The sequence below is a fragment of the Scyliorhinus torazame genome, chromosome 6, assembly GCF_047496885.1.
Source record: "Scyliorhinus torazame isolate Kashiwa2021f chromosome 6, sScyTor2.1, whole genome shotgun sequence".
NCBI classification, from domain to species: Eukaryota; Metazoa; Chordata; class Chondrichthyes; order Carcharhiniformes; family Scyliorhinidae; genus Scyliorhinus; species Scyliorhinus torazame.
The window spans coordinates 278,996,812-279,010,734 of record NC_092712.1 but is presented as its reverse complement, the minus strand read 5'-3'; the positions used below and the strand labels follow the sequence as shown (position 1 = coordinate 279,010,734).

At 44.0% G+C, this 13,923-nt stretch overlaps 1 protein-coding gene across 5 annotated transcripts in view; it reads right to left on the bottom strand.

Annotated features, from left to right (window-relative positions):
• anln (anillin, actin binding protein) overlaps window positions 1–13,923 on the bottom strand; it is a 194,259-nt gene that overhangs the window by 51,340 nt on the left and 128,996 nt on the right. For 3 of the 5 annotated variants that reach the window (XM_072509741.1, XM_072509742.1, XM_072509743.1), the window contains exons 15-19: window positions 13,008–13,134; window positions 11,400–11,448; window positions 11,257–11,313; window positions 10,834–10,902; window positions 1,811–1,846 (exon numbers count right to left, since the gene is read on the bottom strand). In XM_072509741.1, coding sequence (XP_072365842.1) covers window positions 1,811–1,846; window positions 10,834–10,902; window positions 11,257–11,313; window positions 11,400–11,448; window positions 13,008–13,134 — 338 coding nt within the window. The remainder of the gene's footprint in view (window positions 1–1,810; window positions 1,847–10,833; window positions 10,903–11,256; window positions 11,314–11,399; window positions 11,449–13,007; window positions 13,135–13,923) is intronic. The other 2 variants (XM_072509744.1, XM_072509745.1) reach the window with 1 other exon arrangement.

Here is a 13,923-nt window from a genome sequence, read left to right as displayed (position 1 = left end):
ACTGAACATGGCAAAAAGGGAGTCGTTTGTAGTCCAGGCGAGGGGCCAGGAGGGTCGGCCGAGGGGGCTGCCGTTTAGATTAGTAGGGGACAGTTTTAGATACTTAGGGATACAGGTGGCGCGGGACTGGGGCCGGTTGCACAAGTTGAATTTATCTCGGTTGGTGGAGCAAATGAGGGTCGAGTTCCGGAGGTGGAACGCGCTCCCACTAACACTAGCGGGGAGAGTGCAGACAGTTAAAATGACGATCCTCCCGAGATTCCTGTTCGTATTCCAGTGTCTCCCCATTGTCATTCCGCGGTCCTTTTTTTTTTTTTTTTTTTTTTTAAGGTCAATAAAATGATTATGGGATTCGTGTGGGCGGGAAAGTCCCCGCGGGTGAGGAGATTGATGCTCGAGAGGAACCGAGGGGAAGGGGGGTTGGCGCTGCCAAACTTTAGTAATTACTACTGGGCGGCCAACATAGCTATGATAAGGATGGTGGGTGCGGGGTCGGTTTGGGGGCGGATGGAGGCCGCTCCGTGCAGGGGCACCAGTTTGGCAGCCCTGGTCACGGCGCCTCTGCCGCTCCCGCCGGCACAGTACTCCACCAGCCCTATAGTAGTGGCGACTTTACGGATCTGGGGCCAATGGAGAATGAACGTGGGGGGCGTTAGTTTGGTACCCAATTTGCGATAATCATCGGTTTGCCCCGGGGAATATGGACGGTGGGTTCCGAACATGGCGGAGGGCTGGGATTGAGAGGATGGGGGATCTGTTCTTTGATGGAAGCTTCCCGAGCATGAGGGCGCTGGAGGAGAAATTTGGGTTGGTGAGAGGGAATGATTTCAGGTACTTGCAGGTGCGGGACTTTCTATGCAGATTCTATCGTTCCCACGCCTCCCACTTAGGGGAATCCAGGACAGGGTAGTGTCCAGTGGATGGGTGGGGGAGGGGAGGGTCTCGGATATATATAAAGAACTTATGGGGGTAGAGGAGACGCAGACCGAGGAGCTGAAGCTAAAGTGGGAAGAGGAGCTTGGAAGTGAGATAGAAGAGGGCTTGTGGGTGGAGGTGTTGAGAAGGGTTAATGTGACCGCAACATGTGCTAGGCTCAGCCTGATCCAATCCAAGGTCGCCCACCGGGCCCATATGAGTGGCCCGGATGAGTAAATTCTTTGGACTGGAGGACAGGCGTGCCAGATGTGCGGGAGGTCCAGCGAACCATGTCCACATGTTCTGGGCATGTCCAGAACTCAGGGGGTACTGACAGGGATTCGCAGATGTTATGTCCCAGGCACTGAAAACTAGGGTGGTGATGAGTCCAGAGGTTGCAATTTTTGGGGTTTCGGAGGTCCCGGAGTCCAAGTGGAGAGAGAGGCTGACATTTTGGCCTTTGCTTCCCTGGTAGCCCGGTGACAAATTCTGCTGGCGTGGAGGAACTCAAATCCCCCGGATTTGGAGGCCTGGCTGTCATACATGGCGAGCTTCCTTGGTTTGGAGAAAATTAAGTTCGCTCTGAGGGGGTCACTGTCAGGGTTCGCCCGGAGTTGGCAACCATTTAACGACTTCTGCGCAGAAAATTAAACATCAGCAGGGCGGGGGGGTAATGTAGATTAGGGGGTTAGTGAGGCGGGCCCTTATGGGAGGAGAGCTGTTTTTTTTGCACTATGTTGATTGTTCTTTGCACACTGTTCTGTATTGTTGTTGTTTACTATGCCAAAATGCCTCAAATAAAATTGCTTATTAAAAAAAAAATCTTAACTAATGCACACTATCAGTCACGAACTATATAATGCAGTATTCTATATTGTGTGGTAATATAACTTACTGTGATTGAAGTCAACAGCCTCTTTGGAGTAATGGCCTAAGGAAAAAAAAACTTTTAGTTTTTGATACAAGTGATTAGTGTTAAAATTATCCTTCTGGTACTTGCATGCAACCAGAATATCATCGAATGTGTGTAACTATGGAAATTTATGATTCGTCAAAAAGTTGTTAAAATGTTACATTCCGTCTTTGAAAAGGGGCAGGAGAAAGTAATGGACCGTTTTCCACTGAGCAATAGCCCACAATTAGAGGTTAAACAAAACCTGAGTGCAGGAATCCATAAAGAAGTGCAGGTTTCGTTTTGCATGGGAGACTAAAAATGTTTCTGCAATTGCCTTCTAGTCATGCACATTGGACAAAAATGTTTGAACTATAATAAGGCATACTAGGTCAGTTTTAGCAGCTCTGTTCCATTCAGCTTCTTTTTCTTAAACATTTTTTTTTTTTTTACAATGTAACTTTCATTACAAGCAAGATTTTCAGAAATGCCTGATGCAATTTGCAATTCCCTTTCCTCACTTATGACTTGACAGCCAAAGACAACCACTACCTAGCTGAGTGGCCAAAGTCCTATTTCCTTCCGTTCCTGCAGCATTTATTTAATCTTAAAATAAATGATTGCGCTCAATTTCATAACTAAAAATGCTAAATCCGGTTTTAAAAATAGCTGATTGATTTGTAGCTGATTGATTTATTTATTGTCACATGTACCGAAGTACAGTGAAAAGTATTTTTCTGCGGCCAAGGGAATGTACACAGAAGACAAAAAGAATAATCAACAAAGTACATCGACAAATAAGTAATTGGTTACAGTGCGAATTATATATGAAATGGAAAAGAGTTTTAGTAAGTCGGAATGGTGATAAAAGATAAAAGAAGAGAGTCTGGGTGAGAGCTCGCAGAGAGTCGCCAATGTCCGGTGGCATCTTGGAAACGCAATCAATCAATATGAAAACACAGGAAACACTCAGCAGGTATGGCAGCAGTGGAAAAAGAGAGATAATGTTTTAGGTCAATAATTAAGCAAGTGCAGAGGCAGGGAGAGGTTGTGAGTGAGGCAAGAACAAAAATGAAAGTCTGTGATATGGTTGAGAGATTAAATGACTAGAGGGATGATGGTGAAAGGGAAGAGGTGATGAGACAAGTAAAGAAACAAAAAAGGTAGATCTAGCAGAACTTTATATGGGAAAGCTAAATTATCAGCAACAATTGCGGTCCAAAAACAAAAAAAAGCAAAAGGAAAAAAACATTGACAGAAAAGGTAGTTATCTGAAATTATTGAACTCAATATTGAGGTACTGCCTCAGCAAAATAGAAGATGCTGTTCCTTGAGCTTACATTGAGTTTCGTTAGAATAGCAGAAGAGAGAGGTCAGAGTAGGAGTGGAATGGAGAATTAAAATGACAGGTGAACTAAAGTTCAAGGCCATGCTTGCTGACTGAACAGAAAAGTGTTCAATACACAAATTGGAGCAGTTCTGTTCTGTCAGCAAGCATGATCTTGAACTTGTGAAGAGGAGACCACATTGCATTATTTTCACCACCCCTGCCTCTGTACTTGCTTTAATCCCATTACACAACAGCTTTCTTCCAGGTCTGATGAAAGGTCATTGGACTTCAAATATTAACTCTTGTCTCTCTTCACAACATTTTCTGGTTTTATTTCAGATTTTCAGCATCTGCAGTATTTTGCATTGTAATCTTAATTACATTTAATATTGCAAATTTACAGGCCAATACAAGTATTAATTTCTGGATGCCGTGTTAGCTATTTTGTTATCTATTTTGACCTGCGTGCCAATACCAGCTTTGTCTTTACTACTACCGTGATTTGTCTGCATACAGCAAGACCTGACAACAATCAGGGTATCATTTGGCCTACATACTTTCCAGGCAATGACCATTGCCAACCAGAGAATTTAACCATCTCCTCCTGACATTCAATGGCATTATGATTGCTGAAACACCGCCAACAACAACATCAGGGGGTGAAGGGTCATCATTGACCAGAAACATAATCAATAATGGGGCTACAAGAACCGGTCAGAGGCTGGCAATTCAGTGGTGAGTATCTCATCTTCTGACTCCCCAAAGCCTGAACAACATTTACACAACACAACTCAGGAGAGTACTCTCCACTTGCCTGATTGAATGCTGCTCCAACCGCACTGAAGAAGCTCAATTCCATCCAAGTAAAAGCAGCTAACTTAAGTGACACCCCTCCACCACCTTAAACATTCACTCCTTTCACCATCGGCACACTGTGACTGTAAGGTGTCTTGCAGCAATTCACCAAACCTCCTTCAACAGTACCTTCCAAACCAACAACCTCTACCATCTGAAAGACAAGTACAACAGCCAAATAGGAATACCATCGCCTGTAGGTTTTCATACAAGCTACACACCATCTTGACTTTGAATGCCATTCCTAACTGTCGCTGGGTCAGAAACGGGAATGTCTTCCCTAACAGCACTATGGGTGTACCTAGGGCAGCACGGTAGCATAGTGGTTAGCACAATTGCTTCACAGCTCCAGGGTCCCAGGTTCGATTCCCAGCTTGGGTCACTGTCTGTGCGGAGTCTGCACGTTCTCCCCGTGTGTGCGTGGGTTTCCTCCGGGTGCTCCGGTTTCCTCCCACAGTCCAAAGATGTGCAGGTTAGGTGGATTGGCCATGCTAAATTTCCCTTCATGTCCAGAATTGCCCTTAGTGTTGGGTGGAGTTGCTGGGTTATGGGGATAGGGTGGAGGTGTGGGTTTTCTGTAGGGTGCTCTTTTCAAGAGCTGGTGCAGACTTGATGGGCCGAATGGCCTCCTTCTGCACTGTAACTTCTATGATTCTACATCACATGCACTGCCATGGTTCAAGGCAGCAGGTCACCACCACCTTCTCAAGGGCAATTAAGGATAGGCAAAAGTTGGCCTTGACAGTTACGCTCACATTCCATAAGTGATTTTTAAAAAAGACAAAGGTTGGTCAAAGCTAGATCAATTCGTTCAAAGTATATTGGTGTTTACACGTGTTAGAATTAACATTATAGCAGAGACGGTAAGAGGTACTCAATTATCTCTTACTTTGTAAGTCAATCACAGCCTCTAACACAGTTGCTTATTAAAATGTTCAGTGTAACTAAATGAATAACATCTTGCATGACCTTGAATTCTGCTTCCAAATGGCTCGGGCATCTCTATTCTTAACCAGCTGCTTTTATTGTCAGTTTATTTCTCCGGTTATTTCATTTGCACATACACCTTTCTCTGGGTTTTTCCTCCTATTATCACATTCTTGCCATGCTCTACTACCTCCTCTTGTGCTTTCTCACCCAGTATCCCATTACTGGCTGCACACTGTTCCAGCTTTTGAATAGCAAACACCAAAAGAACCAGCGGTCAACAAAAATGAACATGTTAATTGCAGAAGTTAACTGTTAGTTCTAATGTTAATAGCACACCGCATCCTTGATTTTAAAAGAAAGTCGATTCATTTAAAATTTTAAAACATCAATCTCTCCAATCCCCCTGAAATTAATACACACGAGGAGCACAACTCCAGAAGGCGAATAGCAGCCTGGTATTTCAACCAACTAGTTATTTACAGGCCTGCACATCCCCACAAACCATGGTACTGAATATACTTGGCTCTGGAGGATCTCCTTCCTCTCCCACCCCTCCACAACATACAGAACGGTTACATTTAAGAAGGCGCGGCTCGACTCCACTGGCGTTTTAAACTAGTCCCTTGTTTTTCTTGGTCACCTACAAAAGTCAGGGAAACATTACGAGACAGCACTGTCTGAGTTTCCACATAGAAAATATGTGCATGTTGCCACCAATGAAGAAAACCTCCAAGGGCACTAAAATATATCAACAATGAAATATTAGGAATATAATAATCGCTCATTGTCGCAGGTAGGCTTCAATGAAGTTACTGTGAAAAACCCCTAGTCGCCACATTCCGGCGTCTGTTCGGGGCTGCCAGTACGGGAATTGAACCCACGCTGCTGGTCTTGTTCTGCATTACAAGCCAGCTGTTTAGCCCACTGCGCTAAACCAGCCCCATGGGGTGACCAAATGCGTGATCACAATGGTGTCAGAAATATCATTTCAAGGGATTTTTATTTGTATTGGTAGACATTAGAAATAAGGTATAGTTTTAAGTGTGTTTAATTTAATGTTTCTGTTCCTGGAAGGGTAAAATCTATAATTACATCCATGCTGGACAAGTGTTTGTATGTGTGAGGGTTGGTTAAGTCCGAAGTGTGTTTCTATTGTGCTCAGAGAGAGCATCGGTGTGAAGAATAAATACGGAAGCAGAGGTGTGTAGGCGTTGTTTAGCAACTGGAGCCTTGTATGGTGAGAAGCTTTTAAGTTTTAGCTAACTTGATTGCAGTTGGAGAAGTGAAAAGGCAGCTCTCAGTTCTGCTAGAAGCAGTTGGTTTAGTAGGCTAAAGAGGGAACATCTCTCTCATCTTTGCTGTAAGAAAACCAATACCATGAAATAATGGTCAAGGAAACAAGTGCATAGATCTGAAGAGCAGCTAGTTAACAAAATTAGAGAAATGAAGAGTAGTTTCCAAGATGTCAGAGGTTCAAGATACTAGAACAGAGAACTGTTGAGTAAAGATGGACAGAGCTGAGAAGAAAGCTGAGACGTCAGAAAGACATCTGAAGTGATATTTAGGTTTGTGAGATTTTACTACAGCCTGTGGAATGCAAGTTGAAACATAGGGTGGCACGATAGCACAGTGGCCAGCGCTGTTGCTTCACACCGCGAGGGACCCGGGTTCGATTCCCAGCTAGGGTCACTGCCTGTGCGGAGTCTGCACGTTATCTCAGTGTCTGTGTGGGTTTCTCCCGGGTGCACCAGTTTCCTCTCACAGGTCCTGAAAGACGTGCTTGTTAGGTAAATTGGACATTCTGAGTTCTCCCTCAGTGTACCCGAACAGGCGCCGGAATGTGGTGACTAGGGGATTTTCACAGTAATTTCATTGGTGTTAACACAAGCCTACTTGTGACACTAATAAAGATTATTAATAACTATGGAAATCGGTGTTGGATCTCGGGGTTTGTAAAAAAGGTTAAGACAAAGGAAACCTAAAAGGGGTTGGTTTCGCTGGTAAAAGTGGAGCTAAAGTTTGGGTTAAGAGTGTCATTTATAAAACAAGGACTGAATTTCAAAATGAAAACTGCTAAGGGAAAGCATAATTATGAGAGAAGATTTTAAAGTGTAGAGTTTGGAAACTCTCATATGACAATCATCTGGGGCGGGTTCAGAGGAAAAGTTCAGACAGAATCTTGGCTACGAAGCAGTGTGAGTTTCTTTATTTGTTCATGCGATGTGGGCATCGCTGGCTGGACCAGCATTTATTGCCCATCCCGGAGGGCATTCAACCACATTGCTGTCATTCTGGAGTCACATGTAGGCCAGACCAGGTAAGGATTACAGATATCCTTCCCTAAAGGACATTAGTGAAGCAGATGGTTTTTTATGACAAATGTCAATGGCTTCATGGTTGTCATTAGATTTTTAATCCCAGATTCAAATTCCATCATCTGTCCTTGTCTCTGGATTACTAGTTCACTGTCAATACCACTATGCCACGGCCTCCCCAACCACAGTGCTCTTGAAAATCGCTTATTGTCAGGCTTGAAATGAAGTTACTGTGAAAGGCCCCGAGTCGCCACATTCCGGCGCCTGTTCGGGAGGCTGGTACGGGAATGAACTGTGCTGCAGGCCTGCCTTGGTCTGCTTTAAAAGCCAGCTCTTTAGCCCTGTGCTAAACCAGCCCCTCTTGCGTCCTTGAAACGGACTGTGTATGTTAAGGAGACCATAGTAGCGGAAGATGTACTTTGTAATCTGTGTTAATCCTAAAACCTATGTGCAAATGTTAAAATAAAGGGGGAGTAAAAGAGGTATTGTATAATCCAATTTTTCATGTTTAATAAATGTTTTTCTTGTTGTTAAACCTAATTAGCAGTCTTGTGACTCTGTTCCTCCATCTTATAAATAAAAGTAAAAGTTACGATCTTTTGAGCCAGGGTTCCATTCTGGTATCTTCCCATCCAGTTATATCAAACTCTGGGATCGTAACAATGTGGATTTTAAGACAAATCCTAAAAGTAGCAACGGAGGGAGAAAGTCAAAGTGAAAGAAAGGAGGGAGAAAGGCAAAGTGTCAGAGGAATAGAGAAGACTGGTGGTTGTCACAGATTGGAGGGTGAGAGAGATGGTGAGGAGGGGGGTGGGGGGTGCAACCAAGGATTTAATAAAATAAAAAGGATGAAACGAGAACTATAAATGAGAAATTGAAGAGGCAGCAGGTGGCGCAGTGGTTAACACTGCTGCCTCACGGCACTGAGGACCCGGGTTCGATCCCGGCCCTGGGTCACTGTCCTTGTGGAGTTTGCACATTCTCCCCATGTTTGCGCGGGTCTTATCCCCACAACCCAAAAGATGTGCAGGGTAGGTGGATTAGCCACGCCAAATTGCCCCGTAATTGGAACAAAAAATTGGGTGCCCCAAACTTAAAAAAAAGAAAGAAATTGAGAGACCAGGAGCCGATGTAGATCTGAAAGCACAGGGGCAGTGGATGAGCAGAACCAGGTATAGAGTAGGATACGATCAACAAAAGTTTAAATGAGTTAAAGTTTATGGAAGTTGGCTGGTGGCAACAAAGGCATGTATGAGGATTTCAGCATCAAATGGCCCGAGATAGGAATGGTGGAAGGTGATGTTACGGAAGTGAAACTAGATTTATTTTGTGATGGAGAGAATATGAAGTCAGAAACCCAATGGGTCTGGATTCTCCGATCCCCGGTGCCGAAATCGCGTTCAGCGACGGAGTGGAGAATCCCCGATGACGCCAAAATCGGTGGCGGCGCCGCTTTCGCGATGCTCCGCCCCCTGAAATGCAGCATACACTAGGAGTACGCCGCACGCTGTAACCACGGCCCCAGGCCATTGCCCGAGGTCTGCCCCACGATGCGCCATCCCAACTGGCTGGGTTCCCGACGGTGTGGGACACGTGAGGTCTCACCCGTCGTGAACTCAGCATGACGGCTGCGGACTCAGTCCAGCGCCGCCACAGTTGGGGGAGGGCCGATCTGCGGGTGGGAGGGGGGGCTTTATTTGGGTCTGGGGGATGCGTCCGCCATGGCGCACAGCGCGGCCGCTGCAGGCCGCCGCCGTGCGCAGCCACGGACCCGGCAATGCTCCAGGCCGTAACGGCAGCTAGAGCTGGGAGCTCTCTGCTGCCTGGCTGCTAGATCTTCCAAGATCAAATGTCAATAAGGCAGTCTGGTGACTGATGCAGTGGAGAGGTCGGAAAAGAATGTGGCGAAGTGAAATCCGGATGTCTTAATTGTAAATGTGGACATTGATCCCATGTCTGTAGATGAAGTCATCAAGGGGCAGCAAATAAATGAGCAAAAGATCATCATATATCCTAATGGTCTTCTATGTAATAGAATGATAGGTTTTAGATGGGGTGGAGGAGACGTTTAATTTTACACGGTTAAAAAGGTTTTTTAAAAAAGTGAAATGTCACCTTTCCAGACTGCACTGCCAGCTGTTAAGGTTCCCACCTACTGTGCTGTGTTATAAAATTACAGCCACACATTTTCCCACACATTGGTACAATTAAAACCAGGCAGATGTGCAACCAACCATCCTTGTGCATAGTGCTTAAGCAAGGCAACTTGGAATTTGTCTCTTACAAAACATTGGTTAACAATAGTCCAGCTGGAAAATGCTGGTAAATCAACTAGCAGAACAAACTTTTGGGCAACTTTAAACTGCCTTGAGTTGGGCTCAGCTGTTCTCAACAAATATCCTCACTTGCTCATATTGTAAAACATGGCAATCAAGTTCACAGATTGCTCTTGCCCGTTTTCCATTAGTATCCCAGGGACACCAGGGCCAGTTTACAATATTCCACAACAGATGGATTTTTACGACAATCCACAATGATTTCACAGTCATCATTGATTTTTAATTCCAGATTTCTTTTAAACGACTTCAAATTCCACAATCTGAGTCTCTGAATTACCATTCCAGCAACAATACTACTGCACCATCACCTTCCCTGATCCAGTAAAGTTTCTGGTCAATGTTGACTTACAGAATTTCATGATGGGGGTTTCAACAATGGTAATGCCAATGAATGTCGAAGGGAAATGGTTAGATTCCCTCTTCACGGAGATTAGCATTGTCTGGCATGAATGTTCACTGCCACTTTGGGGCAGCACAGTAGCACACGTGATTAGCACTGTGGCTTCACAGCGCCAGGATCCCAGGTTCGATTCCCTGCTGGGTCACTGTCTGTGCGGAGTCTGCACGTTCTCCCTGTGGCTGCGTGGGTTTCCTCCGGGTGCTCCGGTTTCCTCCCACAGTCCAAAGATGTGCAGATTAGGTGGATTGGCCATGATAAATTGCCCTTAGTGACCAAAAAAGGTTAGGAGGGGTTAGTGGGTTACTGGGATAGGGTGGATGAGGGCTCAAGTGGGTCGGTGTAGACTCGATGGGCAGGTGCAGACTCGATGGGCCGAATGGCCTCCTTCTGCACTGTATGTTCTATGTTCATACATCTTTGATCTTAATACTTTGGGATCAATCGAAGATGTGCTATTAGTAAGTAAAACAACTCTACTAAGTGCACTCAGGAGGACCAATGCAAAAATCAGGAAGCTTTGGCCAATCAGTTCGATACTAATCACGGCTGTTGAACTTCTTTTGGCTTGCTGCTCACGTCCCATAATCATAAGTAAGGCAATTTAAAAAAAGACAAGGAGGCAATGTTCACTTTGTAATAAATAAATACATTTACAGCTCGTGTGCAGGATTCATCAATAATGTACTATCTGAACTGCACTTATTCATTACTCCACTTGAAATGCATGTCTGGAAAAAAATTCAAAATATTTCCAAATGTAGGTCACTTAGAAATTATGGGACATCAGGGTTGGGGTTTTATTATTGACGTGTGAGCAGGGAAGATGAATATTGTTGTATTGAAAATGTGAATCATACCAAAGAGCAAAACAGTTCTCGAAAGTAATGAAATACTCCCAGGTGAAGAGCAGACATTTTGCAAAGAAACTATAAAAAGAAAATATATTTAGCCACCTGGCTGTTTTTCGCAAACATAAAAAAATGTAGAACAACTAGCAAAGGTTCAGAGCCTATAATCTGGTTATGAACAATTCAACTGTTGAAGGGGAGAGACTTCACAAAACTAAAAATAATTACAATTTCATGTTAGCCTGTATAAAGTCAAAAAAACGTGTAACGATCTAATAAAATAAAATAAAATTAGAGCAAACTCTCTCATTGACAGAGCATTTTCAGTTAAATTACACCAGGTAATTTTATATTTAACCCTTTCCCCAGTTAACTGCTGATGGATTATAAAATAATTCAAAGGAAAACAATTTCCAACAGAGCTTCCCCTACCTTAGACTTATTAGGTTTCTTCTTCTTGTCTGTAGTGCTGCTCTCCCGGCTTTGTGTCTAAAAATAAGAATGAGAATATTAGAGAGAAAACACATGTCAAAAGACAGTATTACACTGGCAGAATCATTTTATTGCATACTTACTAAATTATAAACTTCTATTTCAATTTCAAAGTCATTCGAGACATCCTGCCTAAAATTAAAAAAAACTATTTAAGAGACAAAGTATATGACCAACTTACAAACATGCAGCAACATGCAATTGATAAAACTATGGCACTGCGGTGAAGTATTGAAATAGTGCTGAAGTGTTAGCCTCAATCAGCAGTTCTTAAACAGTGCTTTTTTGATGAGGCACCATGAAGTGATGGCTCGTTCTGAGCGAGAGCTTTGGTCTTGTACTCGTTTTCGCATTCAGCCAGTTCCTCAGGCAGAATTGTCTGTGCCCCGCCAGCAGCCTTGCAGGTAGGCAAGGCCTGGAGCGGCCCATCCTTGCCCCAATGTAGGCTCTTCAAGTGATACATTATTGACCACTTCAGGGTCTCTTTCCTGCCCGATATCAATTTTGAGGCTGGCAGGATTAGTTCAGGTGTTGGGGTAGCCCAGAAGATCACCCTGCTCTGTCCTTGGGTGGGAAGAAGTGTATACCTTACTCAAGGGCAACTTTTCCACATGGGATGCCATCTTTCCCACCTCTCACCCCCATTCCATAGGTCTTCCCCTCATGGATGCTCACTCTCCCCCACTCGGCCTCTCCATCAAGATACCTACGTCCCCTCCCCACAACCAGGCCCCTCTACATTACATAGTCCTGGACTCTGGGACTACGAATCTGGAGACTGCTTGTAGGTCAGTTCTGGCCATTGCTGGCCCTGGTGGGACTACAGACCTGCTGGCTAATAAGATTGACCACTGCTGTCTGAAGTGGGACTTCCACCCAAGTGAGGGATGGAAATCCAGTACTCAGTCAATTTAGCTGTGGTGCTGCTGGGATCGACGGACAATGTATTCCCCACCAGTTCTTCCGGGTGGAAGGACGGGAAACCCAGTCGCCCAAAAAGTCCTGCCATTCCTGTTTTCAGTCCAACGGCATTAAAAATCCAATCTGAGTTGTTTGTTGTAACAGGAACTTAAATTTTGATGATAAAACTATATTGTTGTTACTTGCATTTAAGACGATCATGTCGTTCAGTCTGGTTGTGTAAGTGGGGCCGAAAGATCTGGCCTAATCTCTAGTGTGACCTCATCCATGGTGTGGAATGTCAGTAACTTGCTTTTGGACCAGCCAATGGACCACCTGGAGAACCTTTGTCCACAGACCATACACGAGAGCCACTGCTCCAGGTAACGTGCTCAAATTCTGGAGCAGAGCTTAAACCCATTACCTTCCAACTGAAAGCAAATGTACATTTGTTCCACTGCTTTCCAAATCCATATTGGTATAGTTAATAACAGTTGATCACTTCAGCAAAACTATTGGAGCATGTGGTTATAGGATGAAAATAAAGGAGTACTATCATTTGACATAAACCAATTAAAATATAAAATGGAACAATGGAGATAACACTGTTCCTTTATTTTTAAAAAAGTCTCACTTTGGATTGGTAATTTTAATCAGATGTATGCTGTGCTAGATAGACTACCTGAATGCAAATAAGCTGTTCACACAATGTGCAAAATAGTTTGAGTCAGGCTGCAAATATGCAAGTTAAAAGAGGGCTTATGGATAGCGTTACCACATTTGTTACTTACAGTGTAAATTTTGTGGGGAAACTAATAGCATCGCCACGAAGTGCGTTCTGGGTAGAGGCCAGAGGTGAGGCCACCATATTTAAAGCTCCTGCTTTAATCAGTATAAAGAAATAATAGATGGTAGCATCTGTAAGAAACCAGAATGCAATGAGCCAAATATGTAATTTAAAAATACTTTTTAAATATACATACAATTTTACAGGTACAATGTCACAAACTCTGGCTGTCGAAAACTGGCAATGTCAACAAACCAAACGTATTAAGCTGCCATGCATGAATTTTATTATTAGATGCATGAATTACCTTACTGGCTTGTTTGACTCGGTGCTGCATTTGCAAGCCTGTCTTTCCTATGATCCGAGCAACCTTTGACCCCACTTGACCCATCTCAGTCCAATCTGCCTGACCTGAAAACCAGCAATATCCAAAATCCAATAGGCATTGGACCAGAAGTTGCCGGTTTTCAGATAATAATAATAATAATAGTTTATTGTCACAAGTATAAAGTTACTGTGAAAAGCCCCTAGTCATCACATCCGGCGCCTGTTCGGGTAAGCCGGTATGGGAATTGAACCCGCGCTGCTGGCCTTGTTCTGCATTACAAATGCTGACCCTGTAGTGTTGGGTGCTCTGCTACACAGATGAACCAACACGGTTGCGGATGGTACAACTCAGTTTTATTACTAACATATATTTACAATGGTAAACTGGTTACTGTGGTTCGATCATAACCCTTGAATCTGTGGACCTATTCCTAACACTATCTTGGAGTTGCACTCAGCACATGGTGGATGTCTGAGTGGCTTGTTGTGAGCTCTGTGCCCGGAGATGTCTCCTGCTGGAATGGACGGGAAGTGTCGTGTTCCCCGTTTTATAGTGTGTATGCTCTTGCCTGTGGTGTTGTGTGTGTATTGAT